Source organism: Psammomys obesus, unplaced genomic scaffold (assembly GCF_907164565.1).
Source record: "Psammomys obesus unplaced genomic scaffold, mPsaObe1.curated_primary_1811, whole genome shotgun sequence".
Taxonomy (NCBI): Eukaryota; Metazoa; Chordata; class Mammalia; order Rodentia; family Muridae; genus Psammomys; species Psammomys obesus.
Genome location: NW_026596085.1, coordinates 7,367,766 through 7,389,565, shown reverse-complemented (window position 1 = coordinate 7,389,565; position 21,800 = coordinate 7,367,766). Strand labels below are relative to the sequence as shown.

At 42.7% G+C, this 21,800-nt stretch overlaps 2 protein-coding genes across 7 annotated transcripts in view; one reads left to right on the top strand and one right to left on the bottom strand.

The window, feature by feature from the left end:
- Positions 1-1,013: 1,013 nt before the first annotated feature.
- On the bottom strand, positions 1,014-17,099 carry Zcrb1 (zinc finger CCHC-type and RNA binding motif containing 1). The gene is made up of 8 exons (XM_055626836.1): positions 16,708-17,099; positions 15,965-16,050; positions 13,185-13,213; positions 8,639-8,750; positions 8,268-8,375; positions 3,139-3,251; positions 2,972-3,047; positions 1,014-1,200 (listed from the first exon to the last, which is right to left on the bottom strand). Exons 2-8 carry the CDS (start codon positions 16,046-16,048, stop codon positions 1,069-1,071), a joined length of 654 nt encoding a protein of 217 aa, XP_055482811.1. The 5' UTR covers positions 16,049-16,050; positions 16,708-17,099; the 3' UTR covers positions 1,014-1,068.
- A 34-nt stretch (positions 17,100-17,133) lies between these two features.
- Pphln1 (periphilin 1) overlaps positions 17,134-21,800 on the top strand; it is an 82,084-nt gene continuing 77,417 nt past the window's right edge. For 4 of the 6 annotated variants that reach the window (XM_055626835.1, XM_055626834.1, XM_055626830.1 and 1 more), the window contains exon 1: positions 17,955-18,215. In XM_055626835.1, the coding sequence (XP_055482810.1) occupies positions 18,176-18,215 (40 nt within the window). In that variant the 5' untranslated portion in view covers positions 17,955-18,175. Of the gene's footprint in view, positions 17,202-17,353; positions 17,374-17,954; positions 18,216-21,800 lie in introns of those variants that run through there. The other 2 variants (XM_055626831.1, XM_055626833.1) reach the window with 2 other exon arrangements.

Sequence of the window (21,800 nt, the reverse complement as noted above, 5' to 3'; positions counted from 1 at the left end):
TCACGAGTAGAGGAAAAGGAAGCTACTTAAGGGGCAATGAGAGAGAGAATAAGCAGTTTTACCAGGACTGTCATAAAGAGGTGGGTTGCAGAGAGAGAGAGAACTCAGGTGAAGAATGAATGAGCCAGAGAATGAGAAGGAGCCAGAAAACTAGATGAAACAGCTGGAGTTAGTTTGAGGCCAAGTAGAGCAATCCAGAGGTCAGGGAAAAAAAGGCACATTGAGTAAGTCTGCTGAGAGAGGAGTTTGAGCCAAAATAGCTGAGTTGAACCAACCAGCTAAGAGCTAAGAAAGATCAAGGGTGAGCTTCTTAGCAGGAAGTCTCAGAGGCTGAAAACATTTTAGGCCTAGGTTAGTTTGTACAGAGGCTAGAAGCTTCCAGGACTAGGTCTAGAATATCTGAAGGAAGCTATAAGCCTCCAAGGCAACTAAAAGGGGTGAATAAAAGTTCTTTTTACATCTCACATCGTTCTTCTGGCCCTCATGGGCATTGTGTGCAGATGGCACATAAACATATATGCAGGCAGAAAAGTAGAAGTTTTCCACAAGTCCTCACATGTGCAAGTCAGGCAAAAATGAAGTATTACAATTAAGTTCTCAAAGAGTTTTACCATCCGCCCTTCTGCTTCCGATAGTTGGCAGTATTATGTTGTATTCTTTAAGATTAGTTTCAAGATTATTTATAAAAAATTCTGATTTTAGTACAAATTGAGTGTACTAAATGTGAAATGCTTTGGAGTACAGTAGCTCAGCTTCTGGTATAACTGCATATACATAAAGAGATATTTAGGTTATTACCTAAATATCTAAATACAAAATCACTTATGCTGCATATACACAGCATCTTCTACAGTATCGACAATGCTGGGAGTGGAAGAGTTTCACGGACCCATTTGAGACATCATGTTGGTGCTCAAAGTTAGAACACTTTAGACAGCGGAGTTTCAGATTTAGGATTTGCATTGTGTAAGGCAAGCTAGAAACTTTACTAAAAACAGTCTCTAGTCCACAACTGCATTTGGTACTGTAAGATTTTATTTGAATAATATTTACAAAATAAATACAATCTTAATCACTAAGTTCTTCTTCATCACTGAAATATGCACTTTTCTTTATCCTTGGTCGTCTAGAATCATCTGAGGTTGAGGGACCCCCTGGACTGGGTCTCCATTTGTTTTGCTCCTCTTCAACTTTGGCTTGCTGTAATGTGATTCAGAAGCAGAACAAAACCAGTTATTATGGCATATCATGTTCATTCAAGAGAATTACCATGGAAAAAGCAGAACACAAATACTTTCCACCTCCTGGGCCATACTGACAATTTGGTCCCTATTACAGTCCTACTCAAAATTATCTTTAAGGATTTTCTCCTTCTTCCTGAGATAGAAGTGCTGAATTCCCTATGTAGGAAGGACAATTTTGAACTTCTGAGCTTTCTGTCTCTACTTCCATAAGGCTGGGACTTCATCCCCAGATTTATGCAGTGCCAGGGCTTCGTGCATAACATCAACTAAACAAAATCCCTAAACCTTTCTCCCCACCAAAGCCCCATTTGTTTTATTTTGATACAGAGTCTCACTATGCAGCTTCTGTTGGCCTGAAACTTGTTAGGTAGCCCAGGCTAGCCTTGACTTCATGATCTCCTGCCTCAGCCTTCTCAGGTGAGTCTACAAATGTGCAATGTGATTATTAGCTCCACTGTATGCAATTTCTAAAGATTCTTTCTGGATGAGGTATAGAAATGTCTTTTCAATGATACATTTTTATTTCATGTGCACTGGTGTTTTGTCTGCATGTTTGTTGGTATAAGGGTGTCGGATCTTGTGGAACTTGAGTTACAGACAGGTGTGAGCTGCCATGTGGTTGCTGTGAATTGAACTGGGTCCTCAGGAAGAGCAGCCAGTATTCTTAGCTGCTGAGCCATTTCTCCAGCTCCAAGCTATAGAAATTTTTAACAAATTGTTTTAACTTAAACAGTAAATTAATTTCTGAGATCGGTGTCATGTTGCCCAGCTTGGCCTTGAACTCCTGCCTCTACTTCCCATATACTAGGATTACAGATGTGTGGTAACTCATCCAGCTAATCTAATACTTCCATCCAATTTTGTAATAAAGTATGTGAGACCTTACAATTTAGAAAAGCAAATGGGAATGTGATTAATAATATACTAAAAGTATGTGAGATCTTACAATTTAGAAAAGCAAATGGGAATGTTTCATTCAGACAAAGATCTTAGAATAATGTGTTGTCTCAAATTTATGAGGTGAGAGGGAAACATAGACATTACTATTATGAGATAGGTAATCAGTACAGTGATATAAAAATATTAACTATAGCCAGGCAGTGGTGGCACACAGCTTTAATCCCACCACTTGGGAGGCAAAGGCAGGCAGATCTCTGAGTTAGAGGCCAGCCTGGTCTACAGAGTGAGTTCCAGGACAGCCAGAGCTACACAGAAAAACTGTCTCAACACACCCCCCCCACCAAATAAACAAACAAACTATAACATGAAATATACCATGGTGCCGTGAATAATTTATAATTTTTTTGTATTATTTATTCAGTTTTTGAGACAGGGTCTCACTCTATAATCCAGGCTAGTCTCAAGCATGTAATATTCCTTCTTTAGCCTGAGTGCTGAGTTTATAGTACGGAACACCATGCCTACCACATTTCCCCTTTTTTCTGGGTTCACAGGCATGGACCACTGTGCTTACTACATCCTCCCTGTTTCCTGAGAAAGGGTGTCCCTGGGCTGGTCTTGAATCCCTAGGCTTCACGGTTCTTCACCCAGGCTCCTGAGTAGATAGGTAAAGGCTGTAGCTGCTCTCAGTTAAATCCCCTGGAACACTAGACTCCACAGTGTGACACAGCATTTCTTGGCCTCTCCCACCCCCCAAATCCAGCCCTGCCAAGCAAGCAGTTCATCCTGAGCCTTGTCCCAGCCACCAGTCCCTTCAGAACAAGTACCTGGAATGCTATGGCCTGACTCAGACTGTCCAGAGCCGGGTCCTCCCCCTCTTCTTCACTCACTTCTACTTCCTCACTAGGGCAGCAAAGAGAAAAAATTCAGATGTGGTCAGCTGACAGTAAAAAGGCAAAAGAGCACACCATCTCACTGAGCAAGATATACATACATTTCTTCTTCTGGTTCGGGGACTTTCTTCTTCTTTTTCTTCTCTTTCTTCTTTGGAGGCTCACGCTCTCCAAGCATGTTTTTAGGACAGGCATAACTTAAGTGTCCGCTTTCCTTTTGTTTCACATTAGAAAAGAAAGAAAGAAAAACAAACAAAAAACCCCACTATAGTTGCTGTTACTGATAGAAACCTACCCTGACCCTATGACTCAAAGGCTAGAACCCAGGAAACAATATACTCATTGTGGGAACACAGGACCAAACCTGTCCCTTTCGCATAGAGGAGGCCGATCCTGGGACATTCTAAGTACTGCCACGCTGCAGTAGCATTGGGGGAGCAAAGAAGTATTCTTTTCTTAAACATTTTAAATCTCAACTCTCACCTACAAAAGAACTACAATCTAAATGATCATCAACTCTAATACAAGTTTTCGATTAGCCCGATAAACGGGGATAAAATTATTTCTGCTAACTTGTAAGATGTTGTTGAATATTCAGCTTTAAACCAAGCAGGGGCTGGCGAGACAGCTCAGTGACAGCGTTCCTGCCCAGCAGGCACAGGGCCCTGGGCGTGAGCTCTATCTAGCACCACACTACATTTTCTCTTCCTTTTGTACACATACGGCTTGTATTATCATCCCATTTTACTGAGCTGGATTATTTCAATGAAGTAGAATACTGAACGTAAAACACAGAACTATAAACTGCAATCTGTATATTAGCTCACTAAACTACGTGAAATAGTACAATGCTAACTTGTGTAGGAGACTGAACCAAGATTATAACACAAGGAGTAAATTATTTCACACTGCCTCAGATAACCTGTACTTTGTTCTTGGCACATGGCTGAACCCAAGATGTACTATTTTCTGTTAATTTACTGTGGAGATAATTCGATTGTTTTGGAATAACAGTAACAAATGTTAACACATATCACTAAAGGAAAAGGTTACTAGTAAAACTGCTTTGGGAAAACTCAGATATGTAAATGCAAACAGATCTTGTTTTTAGGGAAGAGTTAAGGCACTATGGAGATGTGGGAGCAGGATGCAGCTCAGTTGCTGCGGAGCCTGCCTCGCCCGTACAAAGCACTGGATATGACTGCACACACACAGCAAGGGCGGAGGCTCGAGTCTGCAATCCCTGCACTCTGCAAGTGGAAGAGGATGGGAGGTTTAAAGACATCTGCTACAAAACAAGTTTAAGACTATCCTGTGTTAGAGGAACTGTCTTTAAAGAACAAAATGTATTGACCCTGATATGGCAGCACAAAACTTTGATCTTAGCACTTGGCAGACACAGGCAGGCAGATCTTTCTGAGTTTGAGTCCATCCTGGTCTACCAGTGAGTTCCAGGTCAGCTAAGTCTGCATAAGGAGAAAAAGTAAATAAATAGACCCCCAACAATAACAACAAAAATGTACAAACCTGACAACAAACCTGTCTGAGTACGTAAATCAGAAGGAGTGCCTAACTCACACGTTTATGCAGCGCTTCTCAGATGACCTGTGTTCATTCTAAACATGCAGAGTAAGGGACTATCCAGTAAGCAACAACCTACTGACACAGCGTCTCTCCGTTGTCTAGGCCAGCCCAGGATTCCTTATGTAGCTCAGGATAATCCTAAGCTGGAAGTCCTTCTGCCTGAGCGTCCTGACTGCTGGACTACAGGCCTGTGCTACTTTGCTCAGCCAGCACTGTTCTTTTCACAAACTCAATACTTTTGAATCGTTTCCAAATAATCTTTTAACAGGATTTAAACTCTGAACTGACCAAATTAGCATGCTTGCTTTCTAGTCATCTACGCACCTGTCCACAATGTATCTTTTCTTGGGAACAGAGGGAAGGGGGCAGCTGGACAACAAGGGTGTTTGAATGAATGAGAATGTCCCCACAGGCTCAAGTATTTGAATACAGGGTTCCCAATTGGCGTCCCTGCTTGGAAAGGACCAGAAGGTGTGGCCTTATAGGAGTTGGTATGTCATTGGGGTTGGGCTTTGACGTTTCCAAAGACTGGCAGGGATCTCAGTGTGGCCCCTTGTTGTTTCCTGTTTCTGGATCTCATAGGAGCTCACAGCTGCTGCTCCAGTGCCATTTCTGCCTACAATTATGCTCCTGCCAGGATGGTAACAGGCTCCTATAGCTCTGGAAGCGTAAGCTCCAAATAACCCCTTCTTTATGTAAGTTCCTTGGTCAGGTTATTTATCACAGCACTAGAGAAGTAACTAAGGTGCTAAGGAATTTCAGGCGCCTTCCCGGTAACTTTATAGCTATGTCAATGCCTCCAGACATCACCTCTCTGCCTCTCCATTATATGTCTGGATCCAGTGTTTAAGTATTATACAGTCATTTTATAGGAACTGACAGCTATGAGACTCAGACAGAAATCCTCTTGGTATTAAAAATTAAAAACAGGTGTGGTTCAGCACACCTATATAGTAATGGCTACTTAGAAGGCCAAGGTGGGAGAATCACTCTAGGCCATGGGGTCAATACCAGCCTTGGGAACATCTTGCAATCCTGTCCCAATAATAACAAGAGAAGTTCAATATATTATCTTAGAGCAGAGGTCATATGATCACACTGATAGTCAACTCTGATGCTTAAACACTGGCAAAACAATATCAAAAACACATGCAACTATTAACAGAAATTTATGAGTTACTTAAAATCTTTTAAGACATTAAGATAATGAGCCTTGTATTTTTAGAAAACAATTTTGAAGGGGCTGGAGCGATGGCTCAGCAGTTAAGAGCACCGATGTTCTTCCAGAGGACCTGGTTTCAATTCCCAGCACCCACATGGTGGCTCACAACTGTCTGTAACTCCAAGATCTGACATCCTCACAGACATACATGCAGGCAAAATACCAATGCACATAAAATAAAGAGAAATAAATTATTAGAAAAAAAAATTGAAAGACTTAGAAGCTAGTAAAATGACTTTGTATTCCTCCTCAAGGTATTTTTATTCTTTTGTTCTTTTTTTGTGCTCTGTGATGCTCAGGGTTGAACCCTCACCCTTCTGGATACCAGGTAATCAATCCCCCTGGCACTCAGCTCTGCCTGCAGTCCCGCTCCAGGTATCTCTAGATACTACTCTTTCCTTTAAACTTTACTTATTCTTGTGTGTGTGGACGAGTGCTTACTGCAGCCTGAGTGTGGAGGTCAGAGGACAACTGTGGGTTAGCGTCTCTTCTCCACCTACATGTGGGTTCCAGGGTTGAACTCGGGTCATCAGGCATGCATGGCAAACACCTTACCCACCAAGCATCATGCTAGCTCCTGAATATTACCTTTCAATGATGTTTACTCAGATCAGTTCCAAGTAAAATAGCTTTTATTTATTTATTTTAGATTTATTTATTATGAATATAATGTGTGTTTCCATGTACACTTGCATGCCAGAAGAGGGCATCAGATTTCATCTTAAAGGGTTGTGAGCCACCTTGTGGTTGCTGGGAATTGAACTCATGACCTCAGGAAGAATAGCCAGTGCTCTTAACCTTTGAGCCCCGTAAAATAGCTTTTATAACCTGGTGACCAGGGGGTTTAGTTCAGATGGTTCCCTGCTTGCTTAGCATGCACAAAGCCTTAGATTTGATTCTCAGTAGCTCATAAACTACAAGTGGTAGGCCATGCCTGGAGTCCTGGCACTCAGGAGGTGGATACAAGAGAATCATAAGTTCAAGGCCATCATCTGCTACTGGTGAGTTAGAGTCAGCCTGTGCTACATTAAACCTATCTCAAAACAATTTGAAAACAATCTCAACAGAAACAAAATTATGAAGAGACTAGAAAGATGGCAAGGAAGAGTGCTTGCTGCCCAAGCAGGAAGAGCGAAGTTCAAATGCCAGACCTCACATAAAAGAACAAAGAGATGTTCATAGAAGCTTTATTTATAATAGCCAGAACCTGGAAACAACTGAGATGTCCCTCTATGGAGGAATGGATACAGAAATCATGGTACATTTACACAATGGAATACTACTCAGCAATTAAAAACAAGGAAATCATGAAATTTGCAGGCAAATGGTAGGATCTAGAAAAGATTATCCTGAGTGAGGTATCCTAGAAGCAGAAAGACAAACCTGGTATATACTCACTTATAAGTGGATACCAGACCTATAAGATAGGATGAACAAACTAAAATCTGTACACCTAAAGAAGATAAACAAGAAACAGGACCCTGGGCAAGATGACCAATCCTTAGGCAGAAAGACAAATGGGATGTACAATGGAAGAAGGAGAAAAAAAGAAACAGGACAGGAGTCTACCATAGAGGGCCTCTGAAAGACTCTACCTAGCAGTGTATCAAAGCAGATGCTGAGACCCATAACCAAACTTTGGGCAGAGTTCAGGGAATCATATGAAAGAAGGGGGAGTTAGTAAGACCTGGAGAGGACAGGAGCTCCACAAGGACCAAATATATCTGGGCACAGGGGTCTTTTCTAAGACTGATTCTCCAACCAAGGACCATGTATGGATATAACCTAGAACCCCTGCTGGGATGTAGCCCATGGCAGCTCAGTATCCAAGTGGTACCCTAGTAAGGGGAACAGGGACTGTCTCTGACATGAACTCTGTGGCTGGATCTTTGACCTCCTCCCACCCCCTGAGGGGGGAGCAGCCTTGCCAGGCCACAGAGGAGGACATGGCAGCCAGTCCTAAAGATACCTGATAAGCTAGAGTCAGATGGAAGGGGAGGAGGACTTCCCCTATTAGTGGACTTAGACAGGGGCATAGTAGGAGATGAGGGAGGAAGGGTGAGATTCGGAGAGAATGAGGGAGGAGGCTACAGCTAGGCTGCAAAGCGAATAAAATGTAATTAATGTAAAAAATTTAATAATAATAATAAAAAAAGCCAGGCATGGCTGTATGTGTGTGAAACCCCAGCAGTGTGTATGCACACAAGACTGCTGCAACGTGCAGGTCACCACTTAGCCCATGTTCCGAGAGAAACGCTTGTTAAAAGGGAATACGTGACGGAAACAGCCAGCACTTCTGAAGCCTTGCATCCTCTACCCACCTGAGTGCCCCTCCACGCACACCCCCACTGGTGGGCACCACTGAAAGACTAATATGAAGATCACTTTATACCACAGAAGAGGCAGAGTTCTGGGTTTACTCACCCCACATTCATAGCACTTAGATTTATCGAAGTAGTTTCGCCTCCGGATAAACTCAGCTGCTCTTCCATTGTCAATAGCAATGCTCGCCTTGATCACTCTACCAAACAACTAAACCAGAGAACAATGTCAACGCAGAGGGACGTGGTCGCCAACACCTAGCTATCAGATACCATTTCCTCAATTCTTGTTGAAATAAGCATGTGATAGACTCTATGCTTTAATTTTCTCACTTAACATTTTTTCCAGTGTTTAGATAATCAGTACAGTGTTGACATCTCCAAAATGCTCCTGAATTACAGATATTAATCCAACTTTACCTCCTGCACCCCCATAGCTTTTGGATTAAAAACCTGATAAAATGAATGGCTTACCTGTTTGTTATTTATTGCTCTGGTGCAGTTTAAGGCAGAGTCTTTATCCAAAAACAAAATAAACGCAACACCTTTACTCTTCCTTGTATCTTTGTCTTTCATTATTGTAACCCTTAAAGCACAAAGAACCAGTTAAAATTAAATAAAAAACATGTAACTACTCAAGAAGCTCAAGATCATTTCTATAAGGCTAAATAATGAAACATTTGAAATGATAAATAAAAAGAAAAAAATCATGCTTAGTGGTAGATGCTTGTGATCCCAGTACTCAGCAGGGGGAGGTGGAAGGAACAAGAGATCGGGACATCCTTGGCTAGAGAGCTTGAGGCCAGCCTAGGCTATGAGAGCCTGTCTGAAGAGAGAGACTGATTTAAACCATCTGGCTCTTCAAAGTCATGAGGGATCCAGGAGAATGGAAATGAAGTGACACCGACAGTACAGAGGAACACTGGGGAGCCAATCAGAGCTTGAAAGGTCCAGCCAAGAGACTGTTACATCATTATCAAAATGCATATCCTCTTCCGTACTAGCCCTTCATTTGCAAAACCCAATACATAAATTGAGGTATTCTCTTATATACAAAAAACAAAATGATTTACTGCTTTTTTCAAGTTATATATCCAAGTGTCTGTCTTTCAAAGAATCTCCAGTTTAGTGGTGCTTAGACCTACCTCAGCACCCCTGGGTTAAGAGGACTGCTATCCACATATGCAATTTAGAAGAACAGTGCTGGAGTTTGGTGTGGTGGAACATGCTTAGAATGCTTACACACAGGACACTGAGGCAGCAGGACAGCACCAAGCTGAAGGCTAGGGTAATGTAAGTAGCAAGACCATGTCTTATTTGAGAGTTTTATTTTATGTGCATTGTTGATATGTTCTCTTGGAATGTATACACCTTACCCTTGTTCATTCAAATGCTGATTTCTCTCCCCAACTATCTGGTTTCAATCTGGACATTGCATTGTGATACTTATTCTAAGCACCACCTGTCTCAAGTTTGTGTAAACAGGCCACCATTTGTTCTCCAATTTGTCAATTAAAATAACCAGCCACAATGTTGAGCAATGGAGAGGATAGGGTGGGCATCCTGGTTCAGAGTGGGAGGAGAGGAAGGAAGCAGTAGGAGTAGGAGGGGGAAGGGAGGAACCGGAGGAGAGGAAGGAGTAGGAAGGAGAGGGGAGGAGCCGGAGGAAAGGAAGGAATGGGGGAGAAGAGGAACAGAAGCTGGGAGAGAGAAGCTGGAGAAGAGATCTTGGAACAACCTAGAGAAATGAACTGGACCTAAGATACATGGAGTAACTATTGCCCAGCATTGTGTTCTAGGTTAACTAAATAAATCCTAGTCTCAGTGTGGTGATTTGGTTAGATTTAGAGTAACTGAAGCTTTACTAAAAGATATATATCAATAGTAAATATTTAACAAATACATCAGTGCATGGATGTTTTGCCTGCATCTATGTCTGTATACCATGTTATGCAGTGCGGGAGTGCCAGGTGCCGTAGGAACTGGAATTACAGTCAACTGTAATAGCTGCCAAGTGGGTGCTGGGAATTAAACCTGGGTACTCTGGAAGAGTAGTCAGTATTCATAATGGCTGAACCATATCTCCAGTCTGAGACCTCATCTTAAAAAACAAAGCAAATCAATGTTTTGCTGAGCTCTCTGGGAAAAAACAATGGTTGCTTTTAAATTGAGCAGGGTGGAGGCAAGAGGAATCTGGAACTTGAGGTTACAAGAAAAAAAATTAAACAAAACACGAACATAAAATAGAAGCCAGCTAGTCACTGCCTACCTGCCAACTACAAGACAGAATAAACAGATAAAATAGTGATTAAATTATGAAGCATGGGAAAAGTTAGTGCTTGCAAGTCCACATGAGTAATAAAAATGTGAAGAAGGGAGCCCAGCGACTACTGCTAGGTACACAGCAAATGCTGAATGAGGAAAGCACCATTTTGCAACACTCACAGTAGAGATCAGATCAGGAAAGAACTGACAGCACAGGTTAAATAAAAAATGATGCTCTTGTGCAAAAGGGTACTTGTGCTGCCCCAAACACTGTTTATTAATTGCTAAGGGAAAATAAAGCATATACTGAAAACAAAAACAAAAACAAAATAGACATCACCTCAACCGAGTCATGAAAACTACTATCACCAGTGGACAGCAGATGAACAAGTCTCCAGGGATGGTTCCCTGAACAGGCCACATCACCATCATCTGCTAAGTACATTAACCAGAAAGACATGATCAGGATCTAAGTCTGGGAAAACACCAGTTAGAGGAAACACTTGGCTCTAGAGTGAACCATGCACCAGAGGGAAAGGTTACCTAGGAATCTATTACCTCAAATGACAGAACAGGACAGCTGTCTGGTTCAATAAAATCTTCCAAATAAGTTATGAAGTTGGTAACTTTATTGTGCTTATATAAGATGTACCTTTAAAAACACATTTAAGTAGACATAAAGGAGAATGAAGTTTGAAACACATAAAAACAATGTGTACACATACATGTACACATTCATAGTCAAGAGAGTGCAAGCCATACAGCAAGCTGAAAGGCACCATACAGCAAGCTGAAAGGCACCATACAGCAAGCTGAAAGGCACCATACAGCAAGCTGAAAGGCACCATACAGCAAGGTGAAAGGCTAAGGACAGGTTAATTTGGATGAAGGATCCCCCTTTTTTTTAAAGAGAGGGTTGACACAGTGCTTTGCTGTAGAAGCATGGGGCCCTGAGTTTGAATACCCGGCACCCACATGAAACCTGGGCACACATGCCTATACCCTCTGTCTTGACAGGCAGAAACTGGTAGATCCTGGGAGCTCCCTGGTAAGCCTAGCAAAAACAGTGAGCTTCAGGTTCGGTGAGAGACCCCGTGTTGACAGAGTACACCTGATGTCCTCCTGTCTTTATGTGCATATGCCAGGGCGTACACACACAAACAAAAAGGGAGGGGTGGGAGTTTATGTTAGTTTCACCAGAGCAGTGGTTCTCAACCTTTCGAATGCTGCGGCTGTTTAATCCAGCTCCACATGTTATGGTGACCCCAACCAGAACACTGCTTTTGCTGCTACTTCATAACTCTAAGTTTGCTACTGTCTAATGTAAGTATTTCCGGAGACAGATATTTGCCAAAGGGGCTGTGACCCACAGGCTGAGAACCACTGCACTAGATACTTTGTTCTTATTACTAAGCTAAAACCTAAAATGCTACATGTGCTTTTGGATGACTTTATAACCATTAACTCTGGACTCAGAATTAAACACTTTGAACACTGCACAAAGAAGTCAGAAGTAGCCGGGTATGGTGTTGCACACGTATAATCCAAGCACAGACAGAGGCAGGTAGGATGGCTCTGAGTTCGAGGCTTGCCTTGTCTACAAAACGAGTCCAGGATAGCCAAGGGACACACAGAGAAACCCTGTCTTGAAAAACAAAACAAAACAAAACAAAACAAAACAAAACAACACAACAACAAAAAGACAAACACATTCACCCTCAGGAAGAAGTTTAGAGTCTAGAGACAGAGACTCTGCAAACCACTTACAACAGGGTCCGTCCTTAAACATCTCTTCTTTGGTAACAGAAAAAGAAAATCACAGCAAGGACAAAGAAAACAAATCTGTGATGACCTCCAAGTTCCTGGCATGCAGAAAGAGATAGAGCAGCACTGTTTTCAGATGCAGGTCTGAGGGGCTCATTCAAGCAGACACTATCTCCTGCACCTGGAAGCCACCAGACACTATCTTGAGCACCTGGAAGCCATCCGGACACACCCTCCTTGTTCATCCAGTCCTTGTGTACACTGAACAGTCTCTCAAGGACAAACAGCCTTTTACCTGACCGTCTTGTCCAGGTTTCTTCCCTTGTGTAATTACAGATTTCAGTTTAGCCATCTCAATTTGCTGAAAGTAACATCAGACTAATCTATAGTATAGGAAATTATTAGGAGCCAATAATGATTGTTATTAATCAAACAGATTCAAATAGTCCTGTAGAAATGGTCACAAATCTATAAAACGGTGCTGTAGTTACTGCTTAAAACCACAAATGGGTTTGAAATCACAGTACTTCTTTGTCCGGAGTTATGACTTGGTTCAGTGTCAGTCTCTAACTGGTTTGGGGGATACACAGATCAACAGAGGTCAACATATGATGTAGCGAATGGGAGGTCTATAGCCAGTTCAAAGGTTTTGCTATAGAGATTCTCTGATGTGGCTTGACAGTACCATGAGCATGATGTTGCTCCACTGTGATGTTCCCTAGACATTTCCAACTAAGCTTTGCACCGCACAGGAACGAGTTGTGGAAACTTTCAGGGGCTCAGAGTGTAGCTCAGGGATAGGAGTTTACTTAGTGCCTGGAGAGCAGCTCTCAGCAATACCATTAAACTATTACATCTTTACAGTACACAGTCATTTATGGTATGAAAACTGTCATTTGTTTGTGTACATGGGAAAATAACTGAACTATATGTAAAAGTGTTAACGGTATTATTCATATTTAACCGAGCATCTTTTAATGTAAATACTTACTTCACAACTTTGCCATACTTGGAAAATATCTGAAACAAAAGATCACAGAATAATTTATAATTTAAAATATTACCAAATTAAATATTCAGATTGTATGCACTGATCAGATTATATTATTTTATGAAAAATCTCAGCCTTCAGTCTATACAAGAGGCTTTACAAAAGATACTCCTACACTTGGGAGACTGAGAAGGAGGATCACAACTTAGGGCAACACAGCAAGACTCTGGCGCAATGAACCAGAGAAACATTGCCTAAGTGAGTAGAATAATATAGGCAGTGGACTTACAGGTAATATGCTCCAGTGCCTAACCTCCTAAGGGGTGGGCCGAGAGAAAGCCCACTCAGCATGTCTAGATCTGTGGCATATACACCAGGTAGCGGCTGCATTCCTCATCCGTCTGTGGGACCATCTACCCCACCAGAACTCCAGCTAAACCAGTGCTTCAATACCAGTGCTGCTGAATAAAACAACACAATTGATTTAAGCAATCAACTGTGCTAAAGACAGCTCTGACTGCATAGAACACCAGAAACTTCCTTTAATGAAACAAGCATCTCTAGCCAGGAGTGATGGTATATGGCTACAATCCTAGTATTCAGAAAAATGAAGCCAGAAGGCCAGGAGTTTGAGGCAAGCCCAGGCTACAAAGCAAGACCCTGTTGCCAAAGATCAAAAACAAAACAAGAATCTTTTTATTCCTATAGGTGCAGTGCTTTTCTCATCATTTATTATTTTATATCTGACCTTTTCTTCCTTGTCCTTCTACATATGTCCTAACAAACTTACCCATTTCTATAGTTGCAGACAATATCTAGATATTCACAGTTGACTTATCACTCGACATATTGTCATGTGCTTGAAAAACAGCAAGGCTGTCAGGGGTGAGATTAGGGACACCCTTTGTAACAGTAGCTAGGTAACACCCTTAAGCATTAGGCAATGACAGCTGATTAACAGCTGACATGTGTGGAAGAGTGAGAAACTAAGCAATGCCCTGGAACAGGGTATAAAAACCGCAGCCTTTGGGGCTGGAGAGTTGACTCAGTGGTTAAGAGCACTGTCTGCTCTTCCAGAGGTCCCGAGTTCAATTCCCAGCAACCACATGGTGGCTCACAACCATCTATACCCTCTACTGCCCTCTTAGAGCACTAATATATATAAAATAAATGTCACACTCAAGTGAGGAGACTACAGGATCGCCAATAATCAGCCAATGCCTGAACTGCTGTTGATTAATCCAAAACCAATGCAACAAACCGGCCCTGGAAGGCAACATCCGAGAAACCACCACATCCTGGAAGACTGGCTGACAGTCCTTGGCTTGCTGAGAATCTGAAACCAGAACATCCTGGAGGCAACGCGTCCAAGCCCTTACCTGCCTGCGCTCAGGTTGTATTCCCCATGGAATGTGTGATATATTATGCGACCCTAAGATATTTGTGTGATGATGTGTTATGTGACCCTTAGATATTTGTGTGATTAAAATAGCATTCAAAATCATTCTGGCGTTGGCTCTTATCAATACCCTGCCGCCCTTAGAGGCACCTCGGTTAAAAGTCCTCCAGTGTAACTGAGTGCTTGAGACACATATAGAAATAATATTACCAAGAAAAGGCTTTTAGAAGATCTCATCATATGCACTTTAATAATGAAATATTAAGTTCTGAGTCATAGATTTAGCAACATTAGATTCTAAGGCCCAGCAGTGTCCTATATAATTTTAACTTTCTAATGGGTTCTCATTTTGGAGTGAATTCGAGTGACAGCCTGCATGAGGCCTGTAAAACCAGAGGAGAGTGGGTTTACTTATATTCCACCCTTCCTCTTCCGAAATGCTGTGCTTTGGACATCTGTACAACTGCCTCCTATTGCCCCACAATTTTATTCAAAACACCTTTTGTTTGTTTACGACAGTGTCTCATGCATTCCAAGCTTGCCCCAAAGTCCTCATGTAGCTGAGCATGACCCTGAATTTCCAATATCCAGGCTTCACCTTCTGAATATTGGAATCATAGGTATGCACCATCAATGTCTCGTTTGCATGGTACTAGGAATTCAACACAGGGCTTTGTGCATGCAGGGCAAACATCCCACCAACTACATTAAACTCCCAGCCCCCAGCTACGTTTTAAATAAGATTTTTCTTACCACCCAGTCTAGAAACCTCTTTTTACCTTTTCCCTTTTGTGAGACAGGGTCTACATTGCCCAGACTGGTCTTGAACCCAAGCTCTCCTACCTCAGCTTCCCCTGTGCTGGGATTAGTGTGTGGACTATGCTAGGCAAGTGCTTCACCACTCAGCTACATCCTCAGCTTATTTTTTATTTGAGACAGAATATTGCTATGTCGTTTCAGCTGGCCTTGAACTTAGAATCCCACTGTCTCAGCTTTCAGAGTGTTAGGTTCATGGGCACCCACTACTTTCTCCCTGTTTATAAATATAAAAACAGTAGTGGCACAGGCCTTTGATACCAGCACCCTAGAGGCAGAGGCAGGTGGATATCTGAGTTGGAGGCCAGCCTGGTCTACAGAGTGAGTATGAGGGCAGCCAGGGCTACACAGAGAAACCCTGTCTTGAGAAAACAAACAAATAAAAGAAGAAGTGTAAAAACTCTTTGGATATATATATATATATATATACACATATATATATATTTTTTTTTTCACTAAAATTTGAAGCTATAAAGAATTTTCCCGGGGAGCAGTATTGGCTTAGCTACAGCTTCTCTCTTAAAGAGAGAATTCACTAGTTAGATATATTGATACTAAAACTTACCCGGTATAAATCATTGTTTGTCAGGGAGAAGGGCAAGTTGGAGACATAGACCGTGCTCTTACTTGGAGCCAAGCCACCGCTCATTTCTAAAATGGAAAACAAACCATCAGGAATCTTACTCCATGTAAAACCAAACACTGGCGAAGCCTGTTGTAAATAGGGCAGAATTCCACACCATCCATTCATTTAAAGAGATTAGAGTAGGCCAGTGGGGGTGGGGTGTGAATTTCCTTTTCAAGCAGCGCCAGGTAGATCTCTCAGTGCGGCACTGCGGTTGGAAAAGAGGGTTTTTAAAGAGGCGGGGAAGCCACGAGGCTATTACTGACGTCTTCTTAGGCTAAAAGCAAAAAGATGCTTTCCAAGTATTCGCCACATCCTTTGAACAGCTATTTATCTCCCTGTTTTGTTTTGTTTTTTTCTCCTCAACGTCCTGCATCTACGTCTGAAATACTGATTACAGATATAGGCCACCAATTCCCGTCTCATTTTTGTTAATTTTGGGTTATCTTCACATTTTGATAAAGTTATTTAGAATCTTTAATGTACACAACCAAATTACGAAATGACATACTTTATTATATGAATTACGTGCTTTGAATAGAACATAAACCTGTACCAAGCTCAGTAATCACTTTCACTGCTTACAACTCTGTAAATTACCAGTGAAAATTATGTATCGGACCCAAGTGAGTTCAAAAATCTGATTTTTAACCAGCGCAGGAGTCGGCAGGAGTAACGAGTACCTGGAATAACAAAGTACGTGCTCTGCGAATGACAATCGACGCAGGAATCCGGAAGAGTGCTTCACGCTGGGCGACTGGGAGGATTATTTAAAAAGCCTCAGGGTAGCCAACACCTGCCTGTCACTTTTCAAGCGTCTCAGGCTGAGGAGCGGGAATGCAGGCTGGACGTCCCCGGGTCCGAGTCCGGGGCGGCGGGAGTCGCGAGGCGTGGGAGCTCACCGTGAGCGCGGCGGCCGAGGGCGGAGGATGCGAGCCCGCAGCGGCCTCAGCCCCAGCTGTTCTCCGCCCCGCGCCGAGGCGCGGGCGTCGGCGAGCACGGCGCGGTGCAGGGCTCTTTCCTTTACCCCGAAACCTGGGCGGACGCGGGCCCGAGACCGGCGCGCAGGGCGACGTCACCGCGCGCGCCGGAAGTGCCTTTTGGCGGAGAGGACGTCTGCCTTCGCGGGTTTCGGCGGCGGCGGCGGCGGCGGCGGCGGCGGCGGGGCGGAACGTAGGTGAGTGAGTAGCTCTCGGCAGAGGCGCGAGGGGCGCATGCGGCGGGTGGGGGTGGGGGGTCCGGGTGGCCGGGCGGGCGTTTCCTGGCGCGTTGAAGGTGTGCATTCTTCTGCGCTCGCGCTGGAGCCTGGAGGCACTCAGTGGAACTGGGCGGAAAGCAAAGTCTTGAGTGTAAGACGCAGGTTCGGCTTCTAGTTAGTAGTTTAGTGTGCAAAAGGAAATGCGAAGCTTAGGTAACTTCAGTGACTGCAGGTCGGTCAGGAAGTCTCTAATTTTTTATTTTTGGACGTACCCAGCTCTGTAACGGGCACTTTCAGAGACTGAAAAAAGTGCAGAAATCGCCCACTTGCTGTTGAGAATGTCAGCGTGGCTGGGGAAACAAAGCCAATGTGGGCAGAGCTGGATTCACAGAGTGACCCATTCTTGAGTACTGGCATGGACAGATGTTAAGCTACTTGGTACCTTTTTTTCTTTCTGTAAATATGAAATGGGCACGCATTGATTCTTCTTTTTTGTTTTGTTTTTCGAGACCGGGCTTCTCTGTAGCTCCGGCACTCCTGGAACTCGCTCTGGAGACCAGACTGCCCTTAAACTCAAAGAGATCCGCCTGCCTCTGCCTCCCAAGTGCTGGGATTAAAGGGGTGCACCCATGCCCGGATACACTGATTATTCTTAAGAGCTCGTCATTTCTACAGAGAAATCAGAAAATAATGCATGGTAGTTTAAACTTAACTTCTACCCACCAGCACACACAGACCAGGCCTGTAACTACTCCCTGGGAACCTGCGTGTCAGCAGCCCGGAGCCCAGAGCCTGTCCTGGAGCCTGCACAATCAATCCTGGCTGAAGCGGAGGGACGAAGTGCAATCCATCCAGGGCGCAGCTGAGTTTTGAGAGGCATTAATGCCTTGGCGTCCACCAAGGGACCAGTGGGACTAATTCTCTTGGCAAACTTGTGGCCAGCCAAAACTACCATGCTTCACATCCCGGTTGTGCTTGGTTATCGCCCAAGATGTAAGCCCCTTTGGTCTTCTATGAATTAATTATCCGTGCTGTTTTGTGCTTCTCTCTTGATTTGGGGCATCACTATTTCTCCTTCCTCAGTTCACCCCTGAGCGCGTTGTCTGTGCTCTTTGGAATCGGTTTTTGTCTGCTTAGCAAACACTCACCTATTTAGACTTGTTTTGAAACTGCCTCTCGTTCTGACCCTAACTAAGGAGTGGCTTTCGCCTTTAAATTGAACTATTTCTGACACCTGTGTTTTAAGATTTGGCTGTTGCTCCATCTATATCGAATTGATTGCATTTCCTTAAACGTTTTTTTTTTTTTTTTTTTTTTTTTCTCCTCAATGTCCTGTTAAGTCCTCATTCTTCCTTTTGGTCCTATGATTTCCCTGCCCTGTTCCACCTCATTCTATAAATATAATTCCCATCCCACCTTTTTTCCCCCCTCTCCTTCTAAGCAGGGCCTGGAACTGGTGCTTCCTTCCATCCCCATTCCCCCCTCCTTTTTTTCCCCCCTAAGCAGGGCGGGAAACTGGTGATCCTCTTGTTCTGCTGCCTCAGCCTTTCTGTGTTCTGATTGCTGTTCCTCCCCAGGCTTAGTGGTGCCTTTTTTTTTTTTTTTTTTTTTTTTTTCTGAGTAGTCCTTCCTTAACCTCTCGGAAGTTAGGATAGAGTTCTTTAAGTGCCCTCTATCTCCCTCCTAGCAGGAGTCATTTGTTTCCTAATTGTGTCTTTGACTTTATATTTAAATTAAGCTGTGAGGGAGGGTGTATTTGTTTGGTTCTCCTTGGAATCCTTGTGGTTTTAGAAGTTAGGGTAGCTCATTAATGAGTATGTAAGTAGCGGGATATGGCCCACAGCTACTTAGCTACAATAAATGGGTGACTTCTGACTTGTGACTTGTTGCTGGGTCATCCAGTTTGTTCAAGAAACAGTTCAAGTATCCTTCCTTCCTCCCTCCCTCCCTCCCTTCCTCCCTCCCTCCCTCCCTCCCTCCCTTCCTCCTTCCCTCCTTCCTTCCCTGTGTGAGGGTGGACAGAAGTCTGCCTGCTTCTGCCTCCCAAGTGATGAAAGGCTTGCACTATACCCAGCTCAAATACTCTTAACAAACAACAACAAAAAACACCCTGCATCTCAGGCCACCAGCCTCCCAACCCCCAGGGTCTCATGGTTTCTCTGTGCAGTCCTGGCTGTGTTTGAATTTACTCTGTAGGCCAGGCTGGCCTTGAACTCAGAGTATTCAACTGTTTCTTGACCCCCACGTGCTAGGATTAAAGCTGTGTGCCACCACACCAGGTTTATTAGCTAATTCTAGGTGTTTTTCAGATAAAAGTCACTGGTTGCTGATCGCTTACCAATTTGAGTTCTCTTTTAGGTGTTGGAGAGTTCCGATGATTTGTTTTTAGTGATTTATGAGTATGGTTGGAAATTGAAAGTGTACAGGAAGAAGTACTCATTCCTGTTTGGAGAAATCCAGGCTAGCAAATGTGGGCAGTGAGGCATAGATAATGCTTTTGTCTAGAATAAGTTAGGAGAGAAAAGAAAAGACTATGGAGGGTAGAGAAGTTTGGACTTAGGTTTAGTAAGAAACTATTTGGATTCTTGATTATGAAGCCACTCATGATTATACACTAGCTATTGGTTGACTATTTTATGTGAGATGGAGGGAATGGCCGTGAAAGGAGGCTGATCAATTAAACTTAAGCTTCATACAGATGTAAGATTTGGGTTCATAAATATACACAGGCATATGTTTGGCATTTTTGCCTACTAACATAATATCAAATGCAGTGGACAATTAGACATTTTTTTCTACGTCTCTAATGCAATACAGTGGGGTTTATAAAAGGAGCAATTTAAATATATTGTTGACACAAAACTCTTTGGGGATTAGAATTTATTCTGGGGCCAAGCACTAGTGAATGTGCCTTGGAAACACAGATTCCAGTTACTGTCTTAACATGGTAACAGTTTCAAAAAGTTTTTATAGTAACAGCAAGGAAATCATAATTTGAGGCACTTTTAAAGTACATTGAGGAGCTCACCAGTTAAGAGAATCGGCTGCTCTTCTGGAGGTCTTGAGTTCAATTCCCAGTAACTACATCTGTAATGGGAATCTGATTCCCTTTTCTGGTGTGCAAGAAAACAGAGCAGTAGTATATATAAAATGAAGAACTCTTAAAACAGTAACTAGATACATCAGGTAGGCAGCTCCATTACAGCAAAGTGGGAGATCTCAGCTATTTTCTTAGCCTTTTGGTTGGTGACAGCCAGTGGTCTAGTTACTACCTTTGAAAGGTTCCTGTTAGTCACAAGGCTATTGGATCAAACACAGATAAGCAAGGAATGTCTCATTAGGGGGTTAAAGATAGCCCAAGGTAAACTGCAATTAGGTTTCAGGCTTGTGACATTCTAATCTCTGCACTCAGTGGTATTCTAATAGGTTAACCAACCTTTCTGGAAGTTCAGAGTAAGATGTGGTTTCTTCATTCACAGTTGTGTTGGTCATGCACTGTTTGTGCCAGCGAAGACCACATATTACTTATTAAATATTAGTCTTGTCTCAGGTCATTTATTCCTAGGATCTGACATAAATGGGGTTGATTGGCAGGCAGGAGAGCAGTTTTTCAGAGAAATAGTTCTTCAAGCCATCAAGGAGAAAGCTCCTGGATCTTCAAGCTCTAGGATCCTAGTGTGACTTTATCTACTTTCCCCTTGAATGTGATGTAACATGACATATAATAGGAGTAATATACCTGAAATGAAAATCTAGAACGCTTCACAAAATGAAAGAGAACAGATGAGGTAAATGTAATTTAACCAACTGAAATTACATTGTTTAAAAACCAGATTAACTATGTCTCTCTGTATTTACACATTTTTGTACCCTATGAATTATTTTTATTTTACAATTGGAGTATGTAAACAAATTAATTCTCTTAATTTTAGTGCTTTGAATTATTTTGGGTGAATTTGATTCTCTGCATAACCTCATGTGGAATGGTTAGATTTAATTCTTTGTAAAGTTTGGTCTTTGGTATCTAGACACCCCATCACCACCACCAACACACCCACAGACACAAGGTTTCTCTGTGTAGCCTTGACTGTCCTGGACTCACTATAGACCAAGCTGGCCTTAAACTAACAAGAGATCTGCCTGCCTCTGCCTCCCTGAGTACTGGGATTAAAGATGTGTACCATCTGTGCTCTGCTTGGTATCTAGATAATTATAATTTATTACTCGTAAGTGTAGGTACTGACTTGCTCTGCTTTATCTTCTTGGTGTAACACCAGATTTTAGTTTGGGGAAGAAAATTAAATTACAGAATAAATCAGGTAACAATATTGTATTCTTGTAGATCAGATGCATTTAGGGTGGTATGGCTATTAGATAGACAAGGGCAGTGCAGCATTTAAATTTTAACAAAATTGGTTGGGTGGTGGCACACACACAGGCAGAGGCAGGTAGATCTCTGAGTTTGAGGCAAGACTGGTATTTTTATACCACTCGTCAGAGAGGGAGATTGGAGTCAGCCTGACATCGTTCCTTCTTTCTTTCTTTCTTTCTTTCTTTCTTTCTTTCTTTCTTTCTTTC

Bases quoted from the DNA above. Each gene is read 5' to 3' on its own strand.
- Zcrb1 (XM_055626836.1), bottom strand. From the start codon at position 16,048: ATGAGCGGTGGCTTGGCTCCAAGTAAGAGCACGGTCTATGTCTCCAAC. The intron at 8,376-8,638 runs GTAAGCCATTCA...TCTCTGGTTTAG, and splicing joins GAGCAATAAATAACAAACAG to TTGTTTGGTAGAGTGATCAA. The intron at 1,201-2,971 runs GTACTTGTTCTG...ATCACATTACAG, and splicing joins GTCAGGCCATAGCATTCCAG to CAAGCCAAAGTTGAAGAGGA.